This window comes from Lycorma delicatula, chromosome 5 (assembly GCF_047948215.1).
Source record: "Lycorma delicatula isolate Av1 chromosome 5, ASM4794821v1, whole genome shotgun sequence".
Classification (NCBI taxonomy): Eukaryota; Metazoa; Arthropoda; class Insecta; order Hemiptera; family Fulgoridae; genus Lycorma; species Lycorma delicatula.
Window position 1 is genome coordinate 140,629,177 of NC_134459.1, and position 26,440 is coordinate 140,655,616.

General features: G+C 29.7%; 1 protein-coding gene across 1 annotated transcript in view; it reads right to left on the minus strand.

Moving 5' to 3' along the window:
• Positions 1–26,440, minus strand: part of LOC142325428 (phenoloxidase-activating factor 2-like) — a 48,253-nt gene that overhangs the window by 7,766 nt on the left and 14,047 nt on the right. The window contains exons 2-4 of the mRNA XM_075367193.1: positions 15,574–15,848; positions 3,115–3,399; positions 119–390 (exon numbers count right to left, since the gene is read on the minus strand). Coding sequence (XP_075223308.1) covers positions 119–390; positions 3,115–3,399; positions 15,574–15,821 — 805 coding nt within the window. The 5' untranslated portion in view covers positions 15,822–15,848. The remainder of the gene's footprint in view (positions 1–118; positions 391–3,114; positions 3,400–15,573; positions 15,849–26,440) is intronic.

Genomic DNA, 26,440 nt, shown 5'->3' on the forward strand with positions numbered 1-26,440 from the left:
CAATCTCTACTAATTATAATTCAACAATTTCTACAGATCATTGAATCTATAAATAAATTATGTATGTTCTTTATTAAAATAATGCCTGACTTTTTGTTTCACCTGTAATTAGACTTACCAAATTTATCCTTTCCCCATCCACTTGCAAAACAATTAGGACTAAAAGGAACATCATCTGGATTTTTTGGAAGACAAATAGTATCAACATTTTCATCTAGTTGGAATGGTTCTTCTAATAAAATTAAGGCAATATCATTAAATAATGCTGCTGAATTATAACCTTCATGTATTATTATCTCTTTCACTCTTTTCTGTTGATGTGGGTACAACTCATTTGTTGTTTGTGTATCCCATTCTCCAGCTCTGGCAAATAATGTTGATGGTTCTACACTGCAAACAATTTAAGAATAATTTTAAAAGCTCTCTCTCTCTCTCTCTCTCTCTATATATATATATATATATATATATATATATATATACTGTATTTAAGAATAAATTAAATAACTTGTAAAATTGATGTTAAATTTTCCAGGTATTCATGTAAAACTTGTTAGCAATGTTAACCTTTTTACAGTGGGGAAATTGAAAATAGTTATTTAACATATTTTATTACATAAAGAAAAATAATAAAGGCCCTTCTAGAATAATTTTGAATTATATGTGAAAAACATAGAAGGTGTCTTTTAACCACCTTTTTCTACCACTTAGACAGCAATCAGAACTGATGGTGAGGTTTTTGACAGAGTCCTTGGATATGTCTGAACCTGCATGAAAAACATCAACATTCTCAGTTGATTGAAGTTATTGTTTAGTGTAGTTGTGTGCCAGAATAATGCTAAGTTTAAAAGTTGAGTGACGTGTCAGTTTCTGAAGTCATGAGTTCTGCAGTTGCACGGGGCTTAGCTTTTTATATTTTGTGATTCTATGTGGTACTTGTAAGATGTTAGCAAAGCATTAACTGATATTGATGTATGCTTATAAAAATTACCTTTGTGTTAATTTAAATTTTTTAATTTCTTGCAAAGTAGTCATGAAATTTACTAACTATGCTGAATTAGTGATTCATAATTGATTTCTAATGGAAAACAATTATGAGTGATTTCTAATAAAACTTGCACAATGGTGGCAAAATTTTCATATACAGAACACATTAACACATTGTGGTCTCTCTTCATCCATGACTTCTGCCTATGTAAAACTAAAGTCCAAATAGCTGTTATCATATTTTAGATTTTACACTTCTTCATGTGCTTGTCACTGATTGATGATGTGCCCTCTACATTTTTACTCTCACAACACTTATTGCTGTTTAGTAAAAACCAATCCATTTTTAGAAATGCATACAAGAAAAGAATACTTCAAAGACTTTGCTTGACATGATCAAATAACATTTAGTTGACACAATCTCTGAAAACTAATTCAACACCAAAACCATGTGAAACTCACATTTATTTAAATAAGAATACAAAGTACCAACAATTTGAGAAATTACTAAAACAGTTGTGAGACATACTGCCTCATCTAGTAACTGTTTACAGAAGCTTCTGCAAACAGTAAGTGAACTGCCACCAGCTTCACCACATGTTGTGTTCTATAATGCTGAATTGAAAATGGAATTAAAATTGTGTAATATTTCTTAATACCCATAAGGAGGATTTGGCTTCCCAGGGGCCTGAGACACACACATTTTGGAAACTACCTGGTTAGTGTGTAAAAATGTTTACTTTCTGATTCATAATCTAGATAATATAAACTTGAGACTTTTTGGTTAATAAATTAATCTTACATTTTTTATCTAACAAATTAATTTTGTTTAAAACTGGTGCCAAAAGAGTGGAATAATTCATCTGTTTTAGTTCCTTGTATGAAGTAAAGGAAGTATTGTGATCGTGAAAAATTTTGGTTTCCAGATTCCAACTGAAATATCCACTTTGACCATCCCTGAATCCATTTTGACTAGTTTTAGCGTGATGCTTGTGTATATGTATGTATGTATCTCACATGACTCGAAAACTATTAGCAGGACGTTGAAATTTTGGATTTAGGACTGTTGTAACATCTAGTTATGCAACTTCCCTTTTAATTGTAATCGACTGAACCAAAAGTGTCCAAAAAAAGCCCAAAATCCAAATTTTTTTGGATTTTTTACTTTTTCTTAACTGCAGTAATAAGCCCTCATTGAGAGCTTTTCAACGATATCATAAGTGGTACTTATTTTCATTGGTTCCAGAGTTATAGCCAAATAAAATTTTAATTAATGATATATTTGGATCTTAGGGGAAGGTACATCTGTTCGAATCAGACTTCATCTCCTTTCTTTTTTTTAAATTTAGATTTATTGATTTATTAATAATTGTTAACCTCTCATTGTAAAAAAAATTTACGATGAATAATAATAATTCAATAACAAAAAAAAAAAATATCAGGTTTTTAATGAAATAAAAGTTTTTTGTACTTTTCATTTTAAAAAAACTGTGTAAATCTAATTTAATAGGCATACAAGGAAGTCATATGTTGTCCACATCAGATTTTTATTTCTTATAATGCCTTCTATTTTCTTATTGACTGTAGTAAGCAGGCCTTTTTTTTCACATTACAACTTAATTTAACTGAAGAACACAATAATTTGAAATGAATGAAAGAATAGTATATAAAAATTTAAAAAAATTGAGAAGTTACTACATTTTCATCAGATTGAACCTTCATCATTGAATTCAAAACAGTTCATTATGAACTATTGTAAATAAAAAACTTCTGCTCAGATTTGGTTTAACTATAAGTTATAACAAACTGGTCAGTTTGACAACTAATGACATATTAGTAGCATACCTACATTATAAAAAATTTATCTATAATACACAATATATTAGTAATACTGTATTATTGTGTGTTATGATATATTTAATAATATTTTTGGTAGAACTTGTACAATTTTAAAAAGTAATAAAGCTTTTATTAAATTATTAGTTTAAACAATTAAGTAATTTTTTTTCTGATTATAAAAGAGTTCATATAAAGAAAATTTTATATACATAAAAACGTGTATTTTGGTTACTCAGTGTGCTGAAAAGATGAATATTAATGGTTATTAAATAAATAAAAATTTAATTTTACTTTACAACACAATGTGCAGCAGTCATTACAACTTGCGGATGCAGCAGTGAAGCTCCACATTTATAAACGAACAGACCGTTTTTATCCATTAGTAAACCAATCATCCAAGGAAACTCTCCAAATTGTGCTTCATTTTCATATCCAGTGATACGAAATCCAATCCCTTGGTCATTACGAAAACCACAACCTCTTCTTTCTATCTTTGGTGGATATTTTGTATCCTTCTTTTCTATTGGTTTTTTACAACAAACTTCTAATGCATCTGCACATAACTCTTCTTTAAACCTGAAAAATATTCATTTTTTTATTTATTTCTTTTTTATTTATTTAAAAAAAGAAAATACATAAAGCATGAAGGAGCAATTAATTACCAGTATTTTTTGGGACATAATTTTCAAGAAGGGATTTCATTTACCTTTTAGGCACCCACTAAGGATTGTAATGATTAATCACCTTATTTAGCATTTGAAATCATCATACAATAGAAATTGAGCATTTATTTTTAATTATCACATTGGTAAAATTTTGAATAATGAACCTCTCTCTTTTTCTGTTTAGCCTCCAGAATCACCATAAGGTGTTACTTCAGAGGATGATATGTATAAATATAAATGAAGTGTAGTCTTGTACAGTCTCAGGTCGTCAACCATTTCTGAGATGTGTGGTTAATTAAAATCCAACCACCAAAGAACATTGGTATCCACGATCTAGTATTCAGATTCATATAAAAGTAACTGCCTTTACTAGAATTTGAGCCTTAGAACTCTCGACTTTGAAATCAACTGATTTGCGATTATGAGTTAACCACTGGAACAACTCAGTGTATTAGTATATATATATATATATATATAGTTTTATATATACCCACTATTTTATACTTTATATATTGGGCTTTTACGTTTATTATTATTAAATTAATTTAACTTTCTAATTTTAAATTAACTTAATTTTAATTTTATTAGGCTTTTAAGTTTTTATTTATCTATAATTGAAATCTTTTAACAAAATACTTGGAGATTTAACTACTATTACTATATTATTGTTATGGCATACTCTGTTAGTGCAATGTGTACATAATAAAAGTTGGGTTGAGTAGAATGTTATGTCACATTTAGCCATTTTGGTTTAAAATGCAATCATTTAATAATTTTATTGAACTTGCTTGACAAAAATTAATTAAAAAAAATCATTACTTTCCAATAAATATTCTTACTGTAATGCTTTAAACTTTTTTAAAACTCTATAATGAAATAAATATTCAATGTAAATTAGCAAAAAACCTTACCCTGGAACTCCGATTCAGATAAATTAAAATATTCAGTTTCTTATAAATAAATGTTAATTCCCAATATTACTTCTAATTTCATTTATTGGAGTTTAGTTAATACAACTATTTCAGTAATAATCGGCGTAATCCTAATCAAGACCAATAACAGCCTGTTAAGCAACAGTAAATTAACAAAAATAAATTATTTAAAATATTATTTTCCGATAAAATTTGTATTCTATTAATAGGAAGTAATGTTTTAATCAGACACGATTCTAAATCTTTTGCAGATTGTTCTTGGAAAGAATTAAAATTAAAGGTAAAAGTTGCAATTAAGCGAAAAAAGCCAAATTATCAAAAATTTCTTAAAATGCTTTTAACAGGAAATGTTATCAAATAATCTACATAAAAGCCTTGTTTTTATCCATTAATTATTTTATATATTTCTTTACATATCTCATTTTAAAAATTATTTTTATGTACTAAAAAAATTTTAATAATTGTTTACTACGTAAAATACTAAAAGTAGTGGTTTGTTAACGATTCACCAATCACAGTGTTTTCTGTATTAACTTTAAATTAATGTAATCATGATTTACTTAATTGAAAATAAATAGGAAAGAATTTCTACTATTTCTTACAAATAAGGTCGAAATAGTCTGCTGATATGGTTACATATTACTAATAGGGAAAAACCCAAATTACATTATTTTTACAGAAATGTTACGCAAAAATATGTTAGGAACGAAAACTCTTGGCACTTAAAAAACACCAGTAGAGACGTTTTGTTGCCATAATGAATTGAATTCATGAAGTGAAGATTCTAATTATGAATAAGATTTTTAACCTTTAATATTTACATCTGACCTTTATCGAAAATTCGTTTTAAGTTTCATATGAATTAGAATATACAGTATTAATTTATGATTTAATTGTGCAATTAAAAAAAAAATTGTTTATCATTATTGTTGTTTCTTTCCTTATGAAGCTTTCTGTATTGCTAATCTGTAGGAGTTTGTGTGAAAATAGTTATAAATAAGTAAATATACTCCCTCCATTAGTCTGAAAAAATAGGAATGGCGATTACAAATAATCCTTTGGCTATTTTGAGTAGCCATCAATCGCTAAGCGTGCCCGGCAAATAAAACTGAAGCGTCTCTTATATTGAATCAGATTTTAAGGTGACGAATTATTTAAGTATCAAAGTTATGAGTAGTCTCAATTTTTAGATACTACACTTCCGGGACACCAGGTAAAAGACTAATCTGGAGTTTTAGCTTTATTTACTGTAAGCGGCAGTTTATCAGTTTACGTTCCTACTACTTAATTTGTGAAAGCATTCATTTATTGTTTAAGCTAGATATACCACCTCTAAGAGAACGCCACTGTAATTCGCTGTAAATTAGGTATCATGTTTAATTTATAAAAATTATAAATTTACAATAGAAGAACTACGCAGGGAAATCACACAAGAAAATGGGAAACAAAAAACTCAGAAGAGTGGAAACGAGCCCTAATTCACTGACTTATTAAAAGGTGGGAAAAAATATCAACAACTACAGAGGTATTTTTCTGTTACCAGTGACTATTACATCCTGTCCAAATTGATCCTAAACGGTTAGAGAAACAACTAGACGCATAAATAGACGAATATCAAAGAGGTTTGAAAAGGCAGTTCATGCGCAAAACGGATACTTAATCTAAAAGCAATTCTTCGACTGTATAATTAACTAAAAATAATTTAGTAACCTTTGTATACTTCAAGAAAGCATACGACTCGATAGACAACAAACTTTATCAACAACCTTGCAGAATATTTACAAGTAGTAGATATGTTTAATCTAGAAGAGCACACACTAACAGGGACAAAGTTCAAAGGGGCGTTCAAAATCGAAACAAAAGTAACACAAGGTGACGTATTAACGCCCATTTTGTTTAGTGAAATACTAGAAAAGACAATTATGGAATGGCGAAAACACTGAGAATTTAAGAAAATTGCCTATAAATATCTTTCGGAAAAACAGAATTCATAAATATAACAATGCACCCAAACTCTTCATCACAAGGAACGATAAAGTCAAGAGAGCTCAAACTGTCTTAGAGAAGTAATACTTTATCTAGCCCAATAAACTAAATAAAGAAGCCGATAAAACCAAGATTACAAAACACACAAAAATTTATTGAATAACCAAAAATATATATTTCAACAATGAATCTCAAGGATAAGGAAAGCGAGGCATTACACAACAATGGTAAGATCCGAAGTTCTATACGCTACTGAATGCACAACCATAGACCAAGGAGAAATAAACAAAACTGAAATTATGAAAAAACGATGCATTTTACTGGAAGGTAGACCAACTATCTTTGATTAGAAAACGTAGACTTCTTTTTACGAACGCTTGGCATTTTTTATGGGACAAAAACAGACTAACCAAGGAAATTTTTGGATTGACGTAAGAAAAGAAATACAACTACCAAATGGTTGAAAATAATCAAAAAAGATCTAAAAGAAGCAAAGCTTTCTATCCTTGCTTCTTTCTGCACACGAAATCACAAACAGAGACATGTGAAGGAATCCAGAAAAAGAGCAAGAATAGAATTGCTACAGCAAAGGCAAGAAGGATACTTAGTAAAATGAAAAAATACTGGGAACAAAAGAAAAGAGTTGCCAATAAGTAATATTATTTATCGTGGGCCTACAAAGACTGTCAATTCAAAAAAAAGAAACATGATTAGCAGAAAAATGTTTCCAACTGCTAAGTTCTAAATTATATTTTGTCGCAAAAAAATTTAAGAAAATTACAAAAAAAAGGGAGATGTATTTGCCTAGTGATGACTGTGGGGAGTGCTTTCAGTGTGACCGAAGGCGTAGAAAATATTTCCTAAATATTCCTAACTTAGTCTCAGAGGTTCAAAAATTATTGAGTATAATAAAACAGCTGTATAAAGGAAAAGAGAAGGGAGAGAAGCCTAAGAAGAGGGTGGCAAATTGAAAAGAAAGTAGGGGATAGAAATAACTAAACAAGGTAATACATTTATTAGTAAAATAAGAAGATACATAAGGCTACGACCTATTATTAGGTCATTGACCGCACGCTTGTGAATTGTGCGGTGTAGAGTTTTGTTGAAAGTATCAGAATATAAGTGCTGCGTGTGTGACAGAGAGAGAGTGAGAGCTCGAGTCCGATGGGAGTTTTAAATGTGAATTTGTGATGGTGTGCAGTGCGAAAATCTTGTATAGTGGCCGGCGTATTGCTGTTCATTAGGCTGACGGCTGGCTTATCGCGCTATTAACTATCCTGAAACTGACACAATATTACGTACTACTATATAAGTATACGAAGCTATACGAGATGTTTTCGTAAAGGAATGACTATCTAACTGTTCCACCCGTCTTATCAATATACCTATCTAGCACGCAATGTGCACAGTTATACGCCTCCCGCTGTATCTAAAAATTATCTGTGTAAACATTTCTTTATACAATTGTGTTTACACTATCTGTATAAATTTTTATACATAACGTGTCAACTTTTCTGCTAATATATTAAGTAAATTTGTGAGTACAAATATTTGTGTGTATGGTTGTTGGAATAGTAAAATGTAAAGGGAGTGGCTATAAATTATATAATTATTATTTGTGCGTTTCATACACATATACTCGTAATAATAATAGCAGCTTAGTGTCTATTCTCTACATTTTTCTTGGGGCTAAAATTACAGACTAAAAATTATCTCAGTATTTAATTGCACTGATATTATCCAACATTACGCGCCCTTCATTCGAATTAATTTTGACAAGTTTGATTTGATCCCGCCAAGAAGTACGCTGAAAGCAAAAATGGATCCAATTTTTCTTGTATTCAAACAGATAAAATAACTATTAGTGTCCACAATTGAGATCAAACTCAACCGTGTCGTAGGTGGGATAGGATCTGTCACTTTTCATGCGGAAGGTTCCTCGTTCGAATGCTGGTCATTTTTCATAAGCTAGAAAATTCATTCCTCATATGTAATATAAATAACGATATACCGATAAGGACTACGTGGCGGAGCGGTAACGTTCCGGCCTTTCAAAGGCCTGGTCGGAGATTCCGGATTCGAATCCGGGTCAGGCATGTCATTTTTCATACGCTACACAATTTTCATTTCGTATTCCCACGCACAAGCTTCGGACTAAACTAGTGAGTTATTCATCAAGCAAAGAGATTAACCGTCATTAAAAGGAGGAAGTTCCCCTTTTGGATTGCATTCTAAAATTTTTTTAAATTTCTTTTGTAGAATAATTTCTCTGCTGATCTAAATGTATTTTTTTCAGAAAATAATGAGGGTAAATATTTTAAACGAAAATAGTTTACTATTAGATAATTGAAAAATAATTGTTAGAAAATGTTATTTTAATTATAACTTAAAATTGTATTGTAAACCAGATAATGACATCAGGGTAAACCTGATGTCATTCTGATGGCAATTCATAATAGTTTCAAGTCTACTACGTCTATCAAGTGTCTCCATCATTTTACTTCGATTTCAAAATGGTATAATCGAATTTGTGTTGCGCTGACGATTCCAAATGAACAGCAAAACACCCTTCATATCCCGGAATGGGTTTTTTTTGGAAAAACGTGGTAGGTAATAAATTGTTTTATTGATTTTGTATTTGACAAAGTAACAAATAAGGGATTAGATAGACAAAATTTTAGAATATCAAATTTTTACCACTGTCGGTTATTCTTTTAAAGCTATCTAAATTTTACTTTTTTGAAAATCTCAAAAAACGTGTTTTATTCTACTTCTCAATAAAAAAACTTAAAAAATAAAAACAGAAAAGGACAAACAAGTATTGTTTTATGAATTTTGCGCAAAAAGGATCGATGATTCTTTTTATACAATTTCATTTTTTCTTAAGCAGTTATTCATCAAGTTATATTGCAGTATACAGAGTGTCTCGAAAAGTGGTGATGATCAAATTTAAGGTTATGATTCAGGACACAAAAGGTACATGCGAGCAAATGCCCTATCTTGCTTCACCTTTCTTTTGCGCATTGTTTTGTTTTTTTTTTCAATAAAAATTGATATCTTAAGAACGGATTGAGATATTTTAATTAAGAATTTGAAGTACATATACCTAAAAACATCTACAAAATAGATAAGTTTGAAAATTCCAAAATGGTTACCATTAAAAGTTTTTAATTATTAATGGTTTCGTAAATGTTAGTTTTATCGAATCATGTTTTATACGATAAAATTTTAATCTTTTTGTTGTAAACAAAACGATACCTCATTTATTCAAATTGATTGATAAACAACTGCGATATGGCTGAAATTGTTTAAGTGGCTCGAAAAAATTTTCCAGTATGATAATTTTATGCTTGTTTTCACTTCCTTTTTTAATTGAATTAAAAATAATATTGGTTTATATTATTACGAATAATTAGAAAACAATTATCATATAACGCAATTGTAAAGAAAGTTAATTTTATTAAGGCTCGACCTTAAATAAAAGGTTATTTTCAGTACTCTGCAATGAAATGGGCAGTGAATATAAATAACTTCTGCTGCGTTTTGAAATTTGCTGGCTTTCCTGGAGCGCAGTACTAACAAGATGATTTCAATTAATGCATGGAAGTTTTATTATTTATAAATGAACATAATTTTGATTTTTCATCACTCTTTGTTAACAAAAATTGTTTATTAACACTAATCTGTCTTTCAGACATATTTTCTAAATTAAATTAACTAAATCTCTCCTTTCAAGGAAATTCTTTAATTGTTCTTGATGCCTTAACAAAATAAAGGCGTTCGAGAAAAACTGGTGTTATGGATTAGTTATGTAAAACTGTAAATTTTCACTTTTTTCAACATTGTAACTTTTTAGTTGAAAAATATATCTGTTGATTCTGATTTCCTCGAAGAGGTTTGTAACCACCTCAAAACTGAGTAACAAGAATTAGAATTATGTTTTCTAAATAAATTTTATGATATACTTCTGTGAGTTCGCGATCCATTTCAGGCTTAAAATCACAAGAAAGAACATTTATTATCGAAAAAAGAACGATTGAGTATTGAAATGACAATGGACTTAAAATGTAATTTCGTGATCTTGGTTTAGCCTGATTTTGGATCGGATCTCACCATCAATGAGATGTGTTTTTATTGAACTATTTGAGGAAGCATTGAAAATCGTCATGCAGTTTTCAACAATCTATTTTTGTGAAACGGATTTTCAACGCTCCTTAAAATAAAAATAGAATACAGAAATCGTCTTGGTGTAAGTGACGATTTTCGTCTTAAGTCGACCGATATTGAGGCAGATATTCAAGAAATCTGCAAGAGTCGACATACTCAACCATCTCATTAAAAATATATCATATGATTTATTTGTTTAATGAAGACAAAATCTTTGTTCAATGATTATTCTTTTACAATTTAATTATTTTTAAAATCTATTCAAGTTTTTTTATATTTATATTTATTATGTTATAAATGATAAAGAATATTCCAATTATTGGTAGTTATGTAGAAACCTACATAAGTTAGTGGTCCGTAGAATTACTTTCCTGTTTAGATAGCGGTATAGCGGAGCTATAGTTCTAAAAGGGAAAGTATTGTAATCGGTCCAATTTGGGTATATGCGGTTTTCACCGGATCTTGACGTTTTGACACCTAAGGAACCCAAAAATTTTCCGGATGTTAATGTTCGTATGTAGGTGTGTGTGTTCGGTGTTGGTCTCTAAATACCCTTATATCTCCAGAACTACTGGACTGATTGCGACCAAATTTGGTTAGATTACGTCTATATATGGAGCATTGATGCCATTAAATTTTCAACTTAAAAGGTCAAGGGGGTGAGGCTGCAGAGCTAGGTTATCCTCAGTAATAAAGCCTAATTAAGGACATCTTTTTCTTAGGCACTTTGTTAATTAAAAAATAACAATATTTACAGAAAAAGTTTTACAAAATCGCCTCCTCACTCCAAGAAATGCTCTAAACTACTGCTATGTTGTGACGTCACAGGTTAGCGGTGAAATTAAATTAATGAATAATATTTAAAGAGTAAAAATTTAACTCGGTTTGGCTGGGTCTCGAACTCGATCGACTCGATATCTGATGTGTTAAACCTGGTGGCTACACCAGTCTGCCAGTTGTACAGGCGAAATTTTTTCTTTTGTGAAATTAAATTAGTTTAGTTAGTGCCGACGTCACCGCTAGTACCGCCACACCCGCGCGAATTAAATACGGTATCCGCGCGCGTTTTAGTTACAATCATTGAATTCAATAAATGAAAAAATATTATTTTCAAATGAAATTATACGTTTTTTAAAATTAAGTTTTGTGTGTAATAAGCCGTACATAAAAAACAACCCACACTTGTAGGACTTTCCCGGAACGCGTCTTTAGCTGTGTGACGGGAAAGTCCTACAACTGTGTTGTAAGCTTTTTTTTTTGAGACATTTTACTGGTCCTTAGGCTCAAGAAGGTTGAAAAACCCTGGTGTAGTCCGATATTTACAGAATTAAATATATTAACTTATCCTTGTGTCTATATTTATGAATGAGAAACCATCGCTAAAAAGAATAATCATTTATTCTAAAAAAAAAATAATATCCACCTTTTACCATATCGATTATAAAACTGTTTTGGTGTTAATACAAAATTTCAGTTTACATAAAAGAACCTTATTATAACTTTGTTGCCATTTTTATTAAATTACTATCGTCTGAAAATTTTTTTCTCCAATTTATTTTTATTTTAGGCCTAACCGGGATGGTCTAATGGTGAGCTCGTCGTTCCAAAAATCAGTTGTTTAACAGGTGATTTTCAAATCCTAGTAAAGGTTGGTTGGTTTTATTTGGATTTGAATACTAGTCAGTAGATACGGATGTATTTTGATGGTTGGGGTTCAAATAACCACATAACTTAGGAATGGTCGGCCTGAGTTTGTACTAGACTACACCTTATTAACGCGTCATACATATTATACTCATTTTATTCGGCCGGGGCGGGTTGCTTATTGTTCACTAGATGAACGGATTACAACGTACACATTAGGATAATGAAAAAAGAATTATTTAAAATATTAAACGATTTTCTTTTACAAAAACATTACTTTTTCAGTTAATTTTTAGATATAATACTAATTTAAAAAAGTTCACTAATCTACATTCCGCTAAATGTGTACATAAATATGCGCTGAAATAATTTTTATTAATGCCTTCTCAATTGTAAATTATTTTGTAGTTATTTTTATAATTAATATCTTTTATATATTTACCTTATCTTATGCTTATTTCCTATATAAAACTTGCAATACAAATAGTTTTGCAACCATGTATAGGCAAGCAAAGGACCGAAGGAAAGAACTAACCTATTATTCTCAACGATTTTTCCCTTTTTAGAAAATAATTAAAAAATTATTTATTTTTTCCTACATAAAAATCTCTAAAAACATTAGTTAAGGAATTAATTTTATAAAATACTATATTCATAAATTAAAATAATGATGAAGACACACAGCCTTGACCCGTGTCCTACGTCATAGAGTACCGATGATTAAATGGTATTACAAATTCAATAATAGCTCATAAATGGTTAAAGGTAAAGATGTGAGATGTAAGGAGTGATGAGTTAATAGAATGGGCTATTTTGTAGAAACATTTAAGCCGGATTTCTACAGTAGCTCTTTATAAGGTTTTAAAGTCGAGTTACCAAGCTACGCGATAAACGACTAAAAAAAAAAAAAAAACAAAGATGCATTTTACCGATTTAACAAAAAAAACATACCTTAAAGAATTAACAAAAGATAAAAGATTATCAATATAAACGAAGGATAAAATTATGAAAATTTTTTTGTACTTTGAAATATAAAAGAGTTTGTTTTTTATGAACTTCAAATTGGAATTCATATAATCTCTGCTTCAACAGAAAGTTTAAGTACAGTGTGACATAAAGCCTTTTTTTTAAATTTTTTCAAGATTACTAATATAGAAAACGTTTGTTTACAAGCAAGTTGTAATAGCCATTAAATAATTTACCGGTAAATAAGATAATTTCTGATATTAAAAGTAGTATATTTATTTTTTATTTAATTTGAATAAAAATATTTGATTACGTTTTTATTAAAATTTTCCCAACACATCAAATTTTTATTTTGTTGGTATCATAATTCTAGAACTATGCTGCAAGAAAGAAAGAATGATAATCAGTCAAAAAATGGTGTGTGTTTTTTTCATTTTCTCGCCGTTTCAAGACCCAGCGACCCCAAAAAAACAAAAAAGTGAGTGTGGGAGTAATGGTCGTACCTACGTACATATCCATGTACGTGGGTTTGCGCGTTTGAAGATTAATACGTTTTTACTGGATAACCGATTTTGATGAAACTTTGCACAGAGACTCATTTATGTGGGATAATTTGTTGGTAAAAATTTGGGGTCATATCTCCAGCGGACAGAATGTTTTTTGGGGTAAATATTCTCCAAAATTTGCAAACATATCCCCACTTTATATTAAGCTCAGTATATGCGTTCATGCTTATTTTACCATTTAAAAAAAAGTTGCTCCAAAATTTCTCCTTTCCCAAAAATCAAATAACGCTATCTTTTTATTTATTGCATATTTTTTAACCGTTTTCTTTATTTCTTCTTAGATATAGTAGTCGAGCAAGTGATCCAAAAAAATACTTTGGGGAAAATATTGTGAGTGGAGAAGTCGATCAAAGTTTAAAAATATCGATTTTTTTTAATTATTTAGAATTTTTTTGATTTATTTAAACTTTTAATAATAATATTGCAATAAAATGTCATCATAATTCACCCCCTTCACCACCAAAAACGAAATGTTAAGTAAATTTTTATTGGTTGTACATTTTGTAGTGTAATTTTTTTTTAGTTTCTTCTATTTAACATAGAACGTAGAAAACGTAGAAAAATCAAAAAAATCTTGGAAAGTGATTTTGGAGGTGGGGGACGGAAAAAAGTGCTTATTTTTAAAATTTACTAATGCTATTGCTATATTTGAATATATATATATATAGATTAAATGAACACAATTGAAAGTTTGATAAAACATTAACAAAATGAACATTACGGAACTTCACAAAATTTAACCTTTCCCTTTTACTCTTTCTCCCTTTTACCTTCCCCCTTTTATTTTCCCCCTTTTTCCCATGTCAATTTTTAACATATTCCCTTACTCCTTTCCACAATTTCCCCTTTCCCACCATTTCCCGTTTCTCTTTCTTTTGTTTCCCTTTTCCCCTCCTCGTTCTCCTCCCCATTTACTTGTTCCTCCTTTCCCCTTTCCATTTACTTTTCCCCGTTTTCCCTTTTTTTCGTTTTTACATTTTCCCCTTCTTCGTTTTCCCTTTTTCGATGTTTCCTTTTCTCCCTTTTTCCCCCACGTAAATTAGTCCAGTAGGTTTTTAGTCTATAGCGGACACACATACCGGAAACATTGAAATGGAATCGTAAAATATTTAGTATAGCGTGTGTTGGCTTTTACGTCCAACGGATAGCTGTGTTAAAAAAAAATGTTTTTACCTGTCACAGGTGTGACATCTTAGGTATATAAAAACACGCGCGTATTCCAATGCAACGTTGTGTCAAAATTTCAAAACAATCGGTGAAGAACTTTCGGAGATTTATGATTTTGAACAAACGAAAATTTACATTTTTATTTATATACATTAAACGTTTTTGGTTTATTTTAACATACAATAATAATTTTACAATAAAACTTGACTATTACCGCCACCCCAAAAAATAAATTTTATACAACATTTTTCATGTATCATTATTTTTCCACTATATAAGAATAAATAACAAAAGGCCAGGAAAGTATTACAACTTTTTTGTCGGATTTTTTTTCTCTATCTATAATTTGGGAACAGCTTACGTAAAAATGCAAAATTACCAACAGAAGATACCTTATTCTTTGATTTAGATTACTACTTAAGCGATAGCTAACAAAATAAAAACGCCAATACCAAACTTAACAACGGCATACCTGCAACAGTTTACACAAGTCATACAAAAGTTTATACAAGGAAATCCACTCTGGAATTTATGCTTCAAGCAAAGAATCTGGAAAGAAAATACAATAGAATTTACATTTTATATTAAAATGTAATAATAATAACAACAATAATAATAATAATAATAATAAATATAAAAATTTATTGATGAAATTACCGGATATCAATGAGTCCTACACCGTTGGTGATTATAGTATTATTTTCACATAGATAATAAGGTACGCATATACAGTCACCTTCCTGAGGCTGTTGATTCTCAAAGTTGTTGTTGCTATTTCCAACAGCATTACTATCGTCCTGTCTCTTTACACGAATTTTCGATGGATGATGTTCGGGAACGGAATCCGCGATCTCAATTACTCCAACTAATAATAATGTTAACAATACGGCCGATCGTCCCGACATATTAATTCACTGTTATTCGTTGATCGTCTGTAAAAAGAAAATTATCAAAATCTTTGTTATTGCAAAGTGTCAAGCCAATCAGGTTTCACTTATAATTTTATCGATACAGTAACCAATCATTACATATTTATACTTAAATATACAATAATTATCTAGGTTATGAACTATATAAAGCGACCTTAACCTTTTGTATTATTCTCTCATGAGCTTGATTCACTAACCATAATTCGTATTTTAATTGAAACGAATTATATAATACTTATTTATATTTATTAGATTATTGTTTTATGAGGTTAACGCTAAAATTAGGTCATCGTCATCGAGCAGAAATACGATTTACTATTTATGAAAAAAAAGTTATATATGTATACGTATATTAGACACTGATATAATTAATTACACCAGTTTAATCGGAAGCAAAAGTATTTATATTGTGAGCGCGAGCACTATTCACAGTATTTATTTTCCCATAAAGCGAAATTTTTGGGTGTTTTATTAGATAACAAATTCTCTTTGAATAATCAAATTGATTTTGCTTGAAATAAAATCAAATATTATTGTTTTGCTTTAAAGCCTCTTAACAATAAATTAAGCTTATCATCGTTATTAAATATTTATTATATTCCACTGTGAAGTATTATATTTTCTCGCGCTTCATCATAAAAATCATAATTAGTTCTGAAAACACTAATGACAATCAAATCGTTGTTTGAAACCATTAATGTTAATTATGTACATCGATCGAAATTTATAAAAATTAAAACATTTAATTTATTTCTATGTAAAACATAAATACGTAATCATTGCTAAAAATAATATTCATTTATTCTTAAAAAATTGTCTTTATCAAACCAGACCGGTTTACAAAAATTTGGTAATTACGAAAAATTAACAAACCATTTAAAAGTTTTTCTTCGTCAGTTTGTTGAAAATACAATCAAAAAATTTTCCTTTAGAAACAATATTATTTTGTCGATAAATTTTTAAATACGCTAATTTAAAAATGTTTAAAAACTGGATTTTCTACATTCCATTTAAAGCGTATATAAATATGTGGTAAAATAATCTTCAATAACGCTTCATGAATTCTCAATTATTTAGTAGTTTTTCCTTATATTTAGTAATTATATTTATTATTTATTTTATAAATAATTGTGTATTTGTTGCGATGCTTTGATCAAGGTTTTATTGATATTTCTCTTGATTTATCAGAAAAATACCGCGGCAGTTTTTTTATCCTTGGAATAGGATATCTACCCATTGCTGACGTGATATATATATATATATATTATTATTATTATTATTATCTACAATTAAAGAAAAATATTATTTATTTTTCAAAATTTATTAATAAATTTTTTGACCTATTACCATAGGAAACAGCTTCATGTACACTCCACCAATCCCAAATACATCCAATCTATTCGTGGTTACAACAGTAGTTGTCTTATCTTCTTTTTTAACCTAATTTTTTAAGAATTATAATTATACATTTTTTCTAAGAAAATCTTAGAGGGACTTATCATAGAAGACGGCTTCAGCCCTACCCTGATTATTCATACCGCATCTACGTTACTGACCATAACGGGTCGTCTTTCTTGATGGAACATCTTTTTTGCTACGTTGTTAATCCTAAAATTCCAAAAAAGGGAGATCATTATATTTTCAGATCTTTAAATAACAAATGATTTTTTGGTAATCTTTGGAGTTCATGTCTAAGGATGACACTAATTGAATACGTTTTGATTTTTGTAATGATATTTTTTACTTTGCGAATTTTTCAAAGAATAATTAATCTGTTAATAAAACAAATTTTCTTTTCTAAGGGGCTATAAAATTTACTGTGTAGAAGGTGTTTTAATCGCCCGAGTTGGCAATATATGACAAAAATATTCTTGTTAAGCATCTCAAGTATCAATGAATATACTATATTAAATTCTTTCTGAAACCCGAAACGGGGCAATAATAAAATGTATCGTTAACGACTAGTTGAATACTTAGAACTTTAGTCGTTCACATCACAGTTAGACGAACATGCAAAAAATATTGCAGGGATCCAAAAAACATTTTTTTTTTGTAGAAAATATCAGGGTTTTTCTGTCAGGAAGATGGAATAATTCAAGTATAATCAGTTTTGTGTAGAATGTAGTAGAAGCAAGAAGAAAAATCCGGTAAATGGTTGCCGGTAAATGGTAAGTGGTTGGGGGTTTGAAATACTCGTATTAATGACTTAATTATGCAATATTTAGTATAGCATTATGAAAACGACCGAATAGTAAAAACTTTGGGCCCGATTCAACCCCTTTGATCAAATGATGTTTCTACCTTAAGGATTATGAAGAGTTAAAAGTATAATTGAGAAAATTAAAATTCTTAATAAAAAATGTTGCCCCCAGTTTACCCCTTTGACAAAATGACGTTTTTACGTAAAAATCATACAGTATTTAGAGAATAAATTGTAAAATATCAAACTTTTAGTAAAAACATTTGGATCCCATTGGCCCCCTTGCTTGACAGTTATATAACATTTTAATAACAGACACAACTTGAAAAACAGATAAAATATCAGAAAAAATAAAAAACTCAAACATTCTTTAAAATCTTGAGTCCGATGGTCGGACTCCCTTTTTTTAAGGTTCCCATTTTGTTTACATTAATACTAGATACAGTTGGATTTTCAATCTTAAAAATTAAAGTTTAAAAATGTGATATTTTAAGTATGGGTTCCATTCAGCCCTCTTGTTATTTTTGGGGATTAAAAATTTATTTGTTTGAGTAAAACATTTATTTGTATGAGGCTAAAAAAATGACAAGTTTAGTAAAAAAAAAAGTGTGAGTATCGCGATGCCCTTTGCCTCATGAAACTAAGAATTAGGCCAAAGTTGGGATTTATACAACCAAATATTTGTGCCACATTTAGATTTTTTTTTGTCCACGAGTTTTTGAGATATAATAGAAAAATTGTTTATAAATAATGTTCGAATATCCTCTATTCCTAAATCTCATCGATTAAAAATTTGGAATTTTAAATAACTTAATAATTACTTTCATCGTACTAAAGTTGAATTTTCTACAACCATTGTATAAAAAATTGCGAAAACTACCTATCCCCTATTTTAATTTTTTCCAAAGTTGAATCCCATCAATGCACCAGATATAGAAATTTTTTGGGCTATTTTCAAAGAATTTATTTTAAACTAGCCTTCTTCTTTCTTTTTCCTGTTTAACCTCCGGTAATTACCGTTCAGATAATACTGAACGAATGAACAGATAATACTGAACGGATGATATGTATGAATGTAAATGAAGTGTACAACTTGTGAAGTCTTGAATGACGTCTTGAACAGTCTCAGTTCGACCGTTCCTGAGATGTGTGGTTAATTGAAACCCAACCACCAAAGAACACCGGTATCCGCGATCTAGTATTCAAATCCGTGTAAAAATAACTGACTTTACTAGGACTTGAAACGCTGGAACTCTCGACTTCCAAATCAGCTGATTTTGATAAGATGCTTTCACCACTAGACCAATCCGATTGATTTTTTAAACTAGCCTGTAAATAATAATAAAAACGTACGCCAACATATGTAAATAATATACCTTCAGGAAATTTCTTATAACTTTCTTTTTTACTAAGGGGGACTTGAAATCTCCGATATCGAAAAACCTCACACTCAAACTTTAAGCTAATCGCTATGTTTTCCTTTCACAGTTATAATCGAGCAGCAGCAATGGAGCTAGTTACACCGGTCAAAAAACCATTACAAAGACTAGTAATTTATACTCGTGTCAGAAATATTTTAAAGTAGAATACAAAAAGAAAAATTTGTTTTAACTGTGAAATTAAAATTGAGGACTAAGTTTAATTTTTATATTTAAAAACATTTATATCACACAAAACAGTAAATTAATAATAACTTTAATTCAATTTATTTCACTCAAAAATTTTAAGTAATTTTAATTTTTTTAAACTAAAACAGTATTTATTGTAAAACAAAACATATTTTAATAGATATATATGATTCTCCTCCTAGGAGAATTCATATGATAGAGAAAATCCTAGGAATACAGGGATTTTAGGATAAATGTGTTATAGAAAAATAACAGCTTCTAGGGATTTCTAGGGATAAAGCAACGTAAACTAATTACGTGTACACCGTTTGAATCTTAACCTGAAGTTTATTATCATAAAGCAGCAATAACAGAAATAATCTAGTAAGAACGTCAGTGGGATTTCCAATGTATACTTGTAACAATGGAAACAAAACGGTAAACCCATTAATTGCCGACAATTATATTAGTCCAACAATCTTTTATAATTTTACAGCGATTTGTCCATCGATTTTTTTCTAATCACAAATTTTTAGAAATTTGCAACGAACTTCAGTAAACTCTACGTCAGCATATAATACCTATCTCATGACGTATGAAATCACGCCATATTTTAGATATATCCTTTCATTAAACATTGTTTCTAATCACTGTTTTAGATTACCTAAAACAAAGAATTTCTTTTTTTAATGATTACGAGAAAATCTTTTTTAATTTTCAAAAGAAGTTTAAGCAATATGTATATTACCGTGAAAGAACGATATCTGGAAAATGTCGATATTCTCCGGTGAATGTCGACACATACCAAATACATCGGTGAAAGACCAAAATATTTGCGTATTCGGACCTTCGCCGGTATATGTCGACAAACACAGAGAAACTCTGGTGGGGGCCGAAACGATAACTAGAAATTTAAAAAAATAAATCACCTAATAGGTAAGTAGATTACGAAAAACTCTCGTAAAAAAAGGAAGTTTAAATTTACGCCAAACGTAAGCTACGCTCGCTTTGCTCGCTAACCTCGTCTAATAAACGTTAAATATACATACGAGTATTATGTGTATTATTCTCCAACATTGGAGGCGATTAATCAAATTCACCATATTTATAAAAATATTTAAAAAATTTTCAGCATTTTATAAATTGAAGGGGCCAATCAAGATATACAGAATATGTTAACTGCATGGAAGAACGATAACAGTACAAATAAATGGTCAGATGATTTGCCCTTTGTTCAATTTTTTTATAAAAATATTTTTATACAATTTTCACTATCAGTGAATGCGGTGAATCTGATTAATCGCCTCCAATGTTGGAGAATAACATAAATGATTTGTATATTTAACGTTAATTAGACGAGGCTAGCGAGCGTAGCTTATGTTTGGCTTGAATTAAACTTGGTTTTTTACAAGCATTTCTCGTACTCTATTTACCTGTTGGGTAATTTTTTAATCCTCCTGAAAATATTGACATTTTCTAATTTTGGTCTTTTACGGTAACATATATATATATATATATATATATATATATATATATATATATAAAACAAATTGTTCCAAAACAGAGGGGGGAACACATTTGTTGCTTTAGACTCTATTTCGTTACTCACCGGGTTGGGCTAGTGGTGAACGCGTCTATCCAAATCAGCTGATTTGGAAGTCGAGAGTTCCAGAGTTCAAGTCCTAGTAAAGTCAGTTATTTTTACACGGATTTGAATACTAGATCGTGGATACCGGTGTTCTTTGGTGGTTGGGTTTCAAACCACCAAAGAACACCGGTATCCGCGATCTAGTATTCAAATCCGTGTAAAAATAACTGACTTTACTAGGACTTGAAACGCTGGAACTCTCGACTTCCAAATCAGCTGATTTTGATAAGATGCTTTCACCACTAGACCAATCCGATTGATTTTTTAAACTAGCCTGTAAATAATAATAAAAACGTACGCCAACATATGTAAATAATATACCTTCAGGAAATTTCTTATAACTTTCTTTTTTACTAAGGGGGACTTGAAATCTCCGATATCGAAAAACCTCACACTCAAACTTTAAGCTAATCGCTATGTTTTCCTTTCACAGTTATAATCGAGCAGCAGCAATGGAGCTAGTTACACCGGTCAAAAAACCATTACAAAGACTAGTAATTTATACTCGTGTCAGAAATATTTTAAAGTAGAATACAAAAAGAAAAATTTGTTTTAACTGTGAAATTAAAATTGAGGACTAAGTTTAATTTTTATATTTAAAAACATTTATATCACACAAAACAGTAAATTAATAATAACTTTAATTCAATTTATTTCACTCAAAAATTTTAAGTAATTTTAATTTTTTTAAACTAAAACAGTATTTATTGTAAAACAAAACATATTTTAATAGATATATATGATTCTCCTCCTAGGAGAATTCATATGATAGAGAAAATCCTAGGAATACAGGGATTTTAGGATAAATGTGTTATAGAAAAATAACAGCTTCTAGGGATTTCTAGGGATAAAGCAACGTAAACTAATTACGTGTACACCGTTTGAATCTTAACCTGAAGTTTATTATCATAAAGCAGCAATAACAGAAATAATCTAGTAAGAACGTCAGTGGGATTTCCAATGTATACTTGTAACAATGGAAACAAAACGGTAAACCCATTAATTGCCGACAATTATATTAGTCCAACAATCTTTTATAATTTTACAGCGATTTGTCCATCGATTTTTTTCTAATCACAAATTTTTAGAAATTTGCAACGAACTTCAGTAAACTCTACGTCAGCATATAATACCTATCTCATGACGTATGAAATCACGCCATATTTTAGATATATCCTTTCATTAAACATTGTTTCTAATCACTGTTTTAGATTACCTAAAACAAAGAATTTCTTTTTTTAATGATTACGAGAAAATCTTTTTTAATTTTCAAAAGAAGTTTAAGCAATATGTATATTACCGTGAAAGAACGATATCTGGAAAATGTCGATATTCTCCGGTGAATGTCGACACATACCAAATACATCGGTGAAAGACCAAAATATTTGCGTATTCGGACCTTCGCCGGTATATGTCGACAAACACAGAGAAACTCTGGTGGGGGCCGAAACGATAACTAGAAATTTAAAAAAATAAATCACCTAATAGGTAAGTAGATTACGAAAAACTCTCGTAAAAAAAGGAAGTTTAAATTTACGCCAAACGTAAGCTACGCTCGCTTTGCTCGCTAACCTCGTCTAATAAACGTTAAATATACATACGAGTATTATGTGTATTATTCTCCAACATTGGAGGCGATTAATCAAATTCACCATATTTATAAAAATATTTAAAAAATTTTCAGCATTTTATAAATTGAAGGGGCCAATCAAGATATACAGAATATGTTAACTGCATGGAAGAACGATAACAGTACAAATAAATGGTCAGATGATTTGCCCTTTGTTCAATTTTTTTATAAAAATATTTTTATACAATTTTCACTATCAGTGAATGCGGTGAATCTGATTAATCGCCTCCAATGTTGGAGAATAACATAAATGATTTGTATATTTAACGTTAATTAGACGAGGCTAGCGAGCGTAGCTTATGTTTGGCTTGAATTAAACTTGGTTTTTTACAAGCATTTCTCGTACTCTATTTACCTGTTGGGTAATTTTTTAATCCTCCTGAAAATATTGACATTTTCTAATTTTGGTCTTTTACGGTAACATATATATATATATATATATATATATATATATATATAAAACAAATTGTTCCAAAACAGAGGGGGGAACACATTTGTTGCTTTAGACTCTATTTCGTTACTCACCGGGTTGGGCTAGTGGTGAACGCGTCTATCCAAATCAGCTGATTTGGAAGTCGAGAGTTCCAGAGTTCAAGTCCTAGTAAAGTCAGTTATTTTTACACGGATTTGAATACTAGATCGTGGATACCGGTGTTCTTTGGTGGTTGGGTTTCAATTAACCACACATCTCAGGAACGGTCGAACTGAGAATGTACAAGACTACACTTCATTTACACTCATACATATCATCCTCATTCATCCTCTGAAGAATTACCTAAAACGATAGTTACCGGAGGCTAAACAGGAAAATGAAAGAAAGACTCTATTTCGCAGTTTTCTCATGGCTGTGATACATGTAAAACACCTGAAATACAAGACACACTAGGCAGTGTTGTTTTACTCTGAGGCTAATTATGTTCACTGGATAGCCAGCTACCTGTGACAGCGTGAAGGCTTCATGTGTAGGACTGATATTATGGAGTCGTATATTTGGTTCATTGAGAAAGGCAACAAGAAACCGATTCATATCTCATTTTTCTACTAAACCTAGCATGGGATATTATTTTTGAGAATTATTTTTGGGATCGGTTTGTAATTCGTGTCACGTAGTTACAACTGTTTCGGTTATGTCTTAGAATGTGCATACGTAATTATTTAATCGGTATAACATATTGATCACAACAGGGATCGGTAGAATCGCTGGAAGACCATGATGGAAGGAACACGGAAGGCCGGTCAGTCGATTTACGTGTCTGTTTCTATGGTCTCGGATTCGACTTCCATTATGTGTCATTTTTGATACTTTTTTCAGCTACTATTTCATTTACATCTCCTTCCTCGTTAAGATATTTGTAAAAGAATGTTCGAGATCATGTTAATAAAATAATTAGAAATAGTGGAACAACCTTGATCAGAATACCAGAAAAGAAATACTAAATTAATTTATAAAGAAAATGAAAAGCGTATGTCAATCAGTCCTTAAATATAATAAATATATGAAATAATAAATTTTAAAGAAAATATGTGAATATAATAAATAAATAGAATCAGTAAAAATTATTTTTAAAGAAGCTGTTTTTAGTAATTTTAGTACTCTTACATAATATTTCTCGAACATTTCAGACGAGATTGTAGAATTTTTTAAAAGTATTATCTAAAAACTCATAGAGTTTTAAACTCAAAGAAAAAAAAAAGAAAGAACCCACCATTGTAAAAGAAATAATTCTATTTAAAATAAATTGGAGGGAATAACCCTTAAATGTTATTAATTTTGTCCCCGTGTCAACATTTGACCTACATTCTCAGTATGGATTAAGATAATTGAGTAACAATTATAGCATGAGATAAATAAAGAAATTTTGCGTACATCAATTCAAGGATTTGTTAATATTGCAATTTTGAAAATGGAAAAAAAAAATTTCCCGTGACTTACGTATGAATAATTACATTTAAGACTAAAAAATAAATTAAGAATTGTTAATTTAGAAAATACTATCGTCATAAAAGTTGCTAACAAATTATCGGTAAAAATAAATCCGATCTCAGTAAACTACTTTTTTTGTGAGAAAAATAGAACTTTTAAGAAAAAAATCGATAGATTTGGTGTAAACATTACTAGATCTGAGAATTGCGTATTATTTTTTTGAATGGAAGAAGTGCTGCCACACAGTTCGAAACGAAATTTCCCTTCACCAAACAACTAAGAGCAATGGTAAGAAAAACAAAAATAACCCAGTCAATTAAAAAAATGAAATAAATAAAAAACACTACTTTACGGAATTTCATAAATTTTATCTTAAATTAATCAGAAATACTAGAAAAATTATGATAAAAAATAAAAAAAATAATTTTTATGAAAATCAGATCTTCCTTACGTGAAAATAATTCTGTTGTCTGGTTTGATAGAAACGGATATTTTTTTAGTAATAAATATTTTAGGAATAAATGAGTGTTTTTATAGCAAAGGTGAGGTAAATATAATGATTACAAATATAAGAAAGATTAATTTAACAGATTTCAGTATTTGTATATAGATTGTTTCCCAGTGAAAGGGATTCCTTAATCTATTATATTTATTTTTTAAATATAATTATTTTTTATAGCTTTGTCACATGTAAAGGAACCTAAATATAAGTGACAGAACTACCTTCTCTGAAAATAATGATGTTTATTATACAGTAAGTTTTTTTAAAAATAAACAGAGTATATGTATCATTTATAAAGTCGATTATAATCGGTGGGCATGGCTTACGGATAGAATAGTGAAGAAGCCGAAGGAAAATCACTTCATTCTTTCCTTCGCCTTATTAAGTCTGGTATGGCATGCTTGTTATTCTTAGGAATCTTTAGACCATTCATTGCTAGTCTGCTGTCAGATAGCCTACAATTATAATTTAGGACATATAATATAAATGCACGATACATTTATGGGCCACCAAACAACGATTTAACAGTTCATATTTGTATTCTAAAAAATCATTTTGATTTTTTAAAAAGCCCAAGAAATAATATCAAAAAATCATACTAGAATATACCAAGATCATTCGGAAAGTTTCGACCTAATACAGAGATGACTCAAATCACTATAATTATTAAGTATGATTCTTTAGATGACGTGCTGCGAAGTTTCAGACGCATGAGTTTAGTTGCTTGTTAGTGGCAAACAAGTAAAGCAAATAAGTATTTGAGATTTTCCAAAAAATAGATAAAAATTAAAGTTCGAGCTATTATAAAATATTCTGTTTTAAAACGTTTAATCCCAGAGACATATAAAAAGTATTAGATCCCAATTTAGAGGATTCTTTTTCCCTTCGTTTCCGACGATAAAAAAGTACGTTGCAAACTTAAATGCGGTCTTACACCTATACAAGAAAATTAACGTTCACGACGCCTGAAAACAACTACAACTACGAAATCGTTACAAAAAACCGCAATGACGTATTAAATAATCGCTGATTGAAGGTAAACGAGCTTACTTACATTGCAAACATCTCGATTGAAAATGTACAT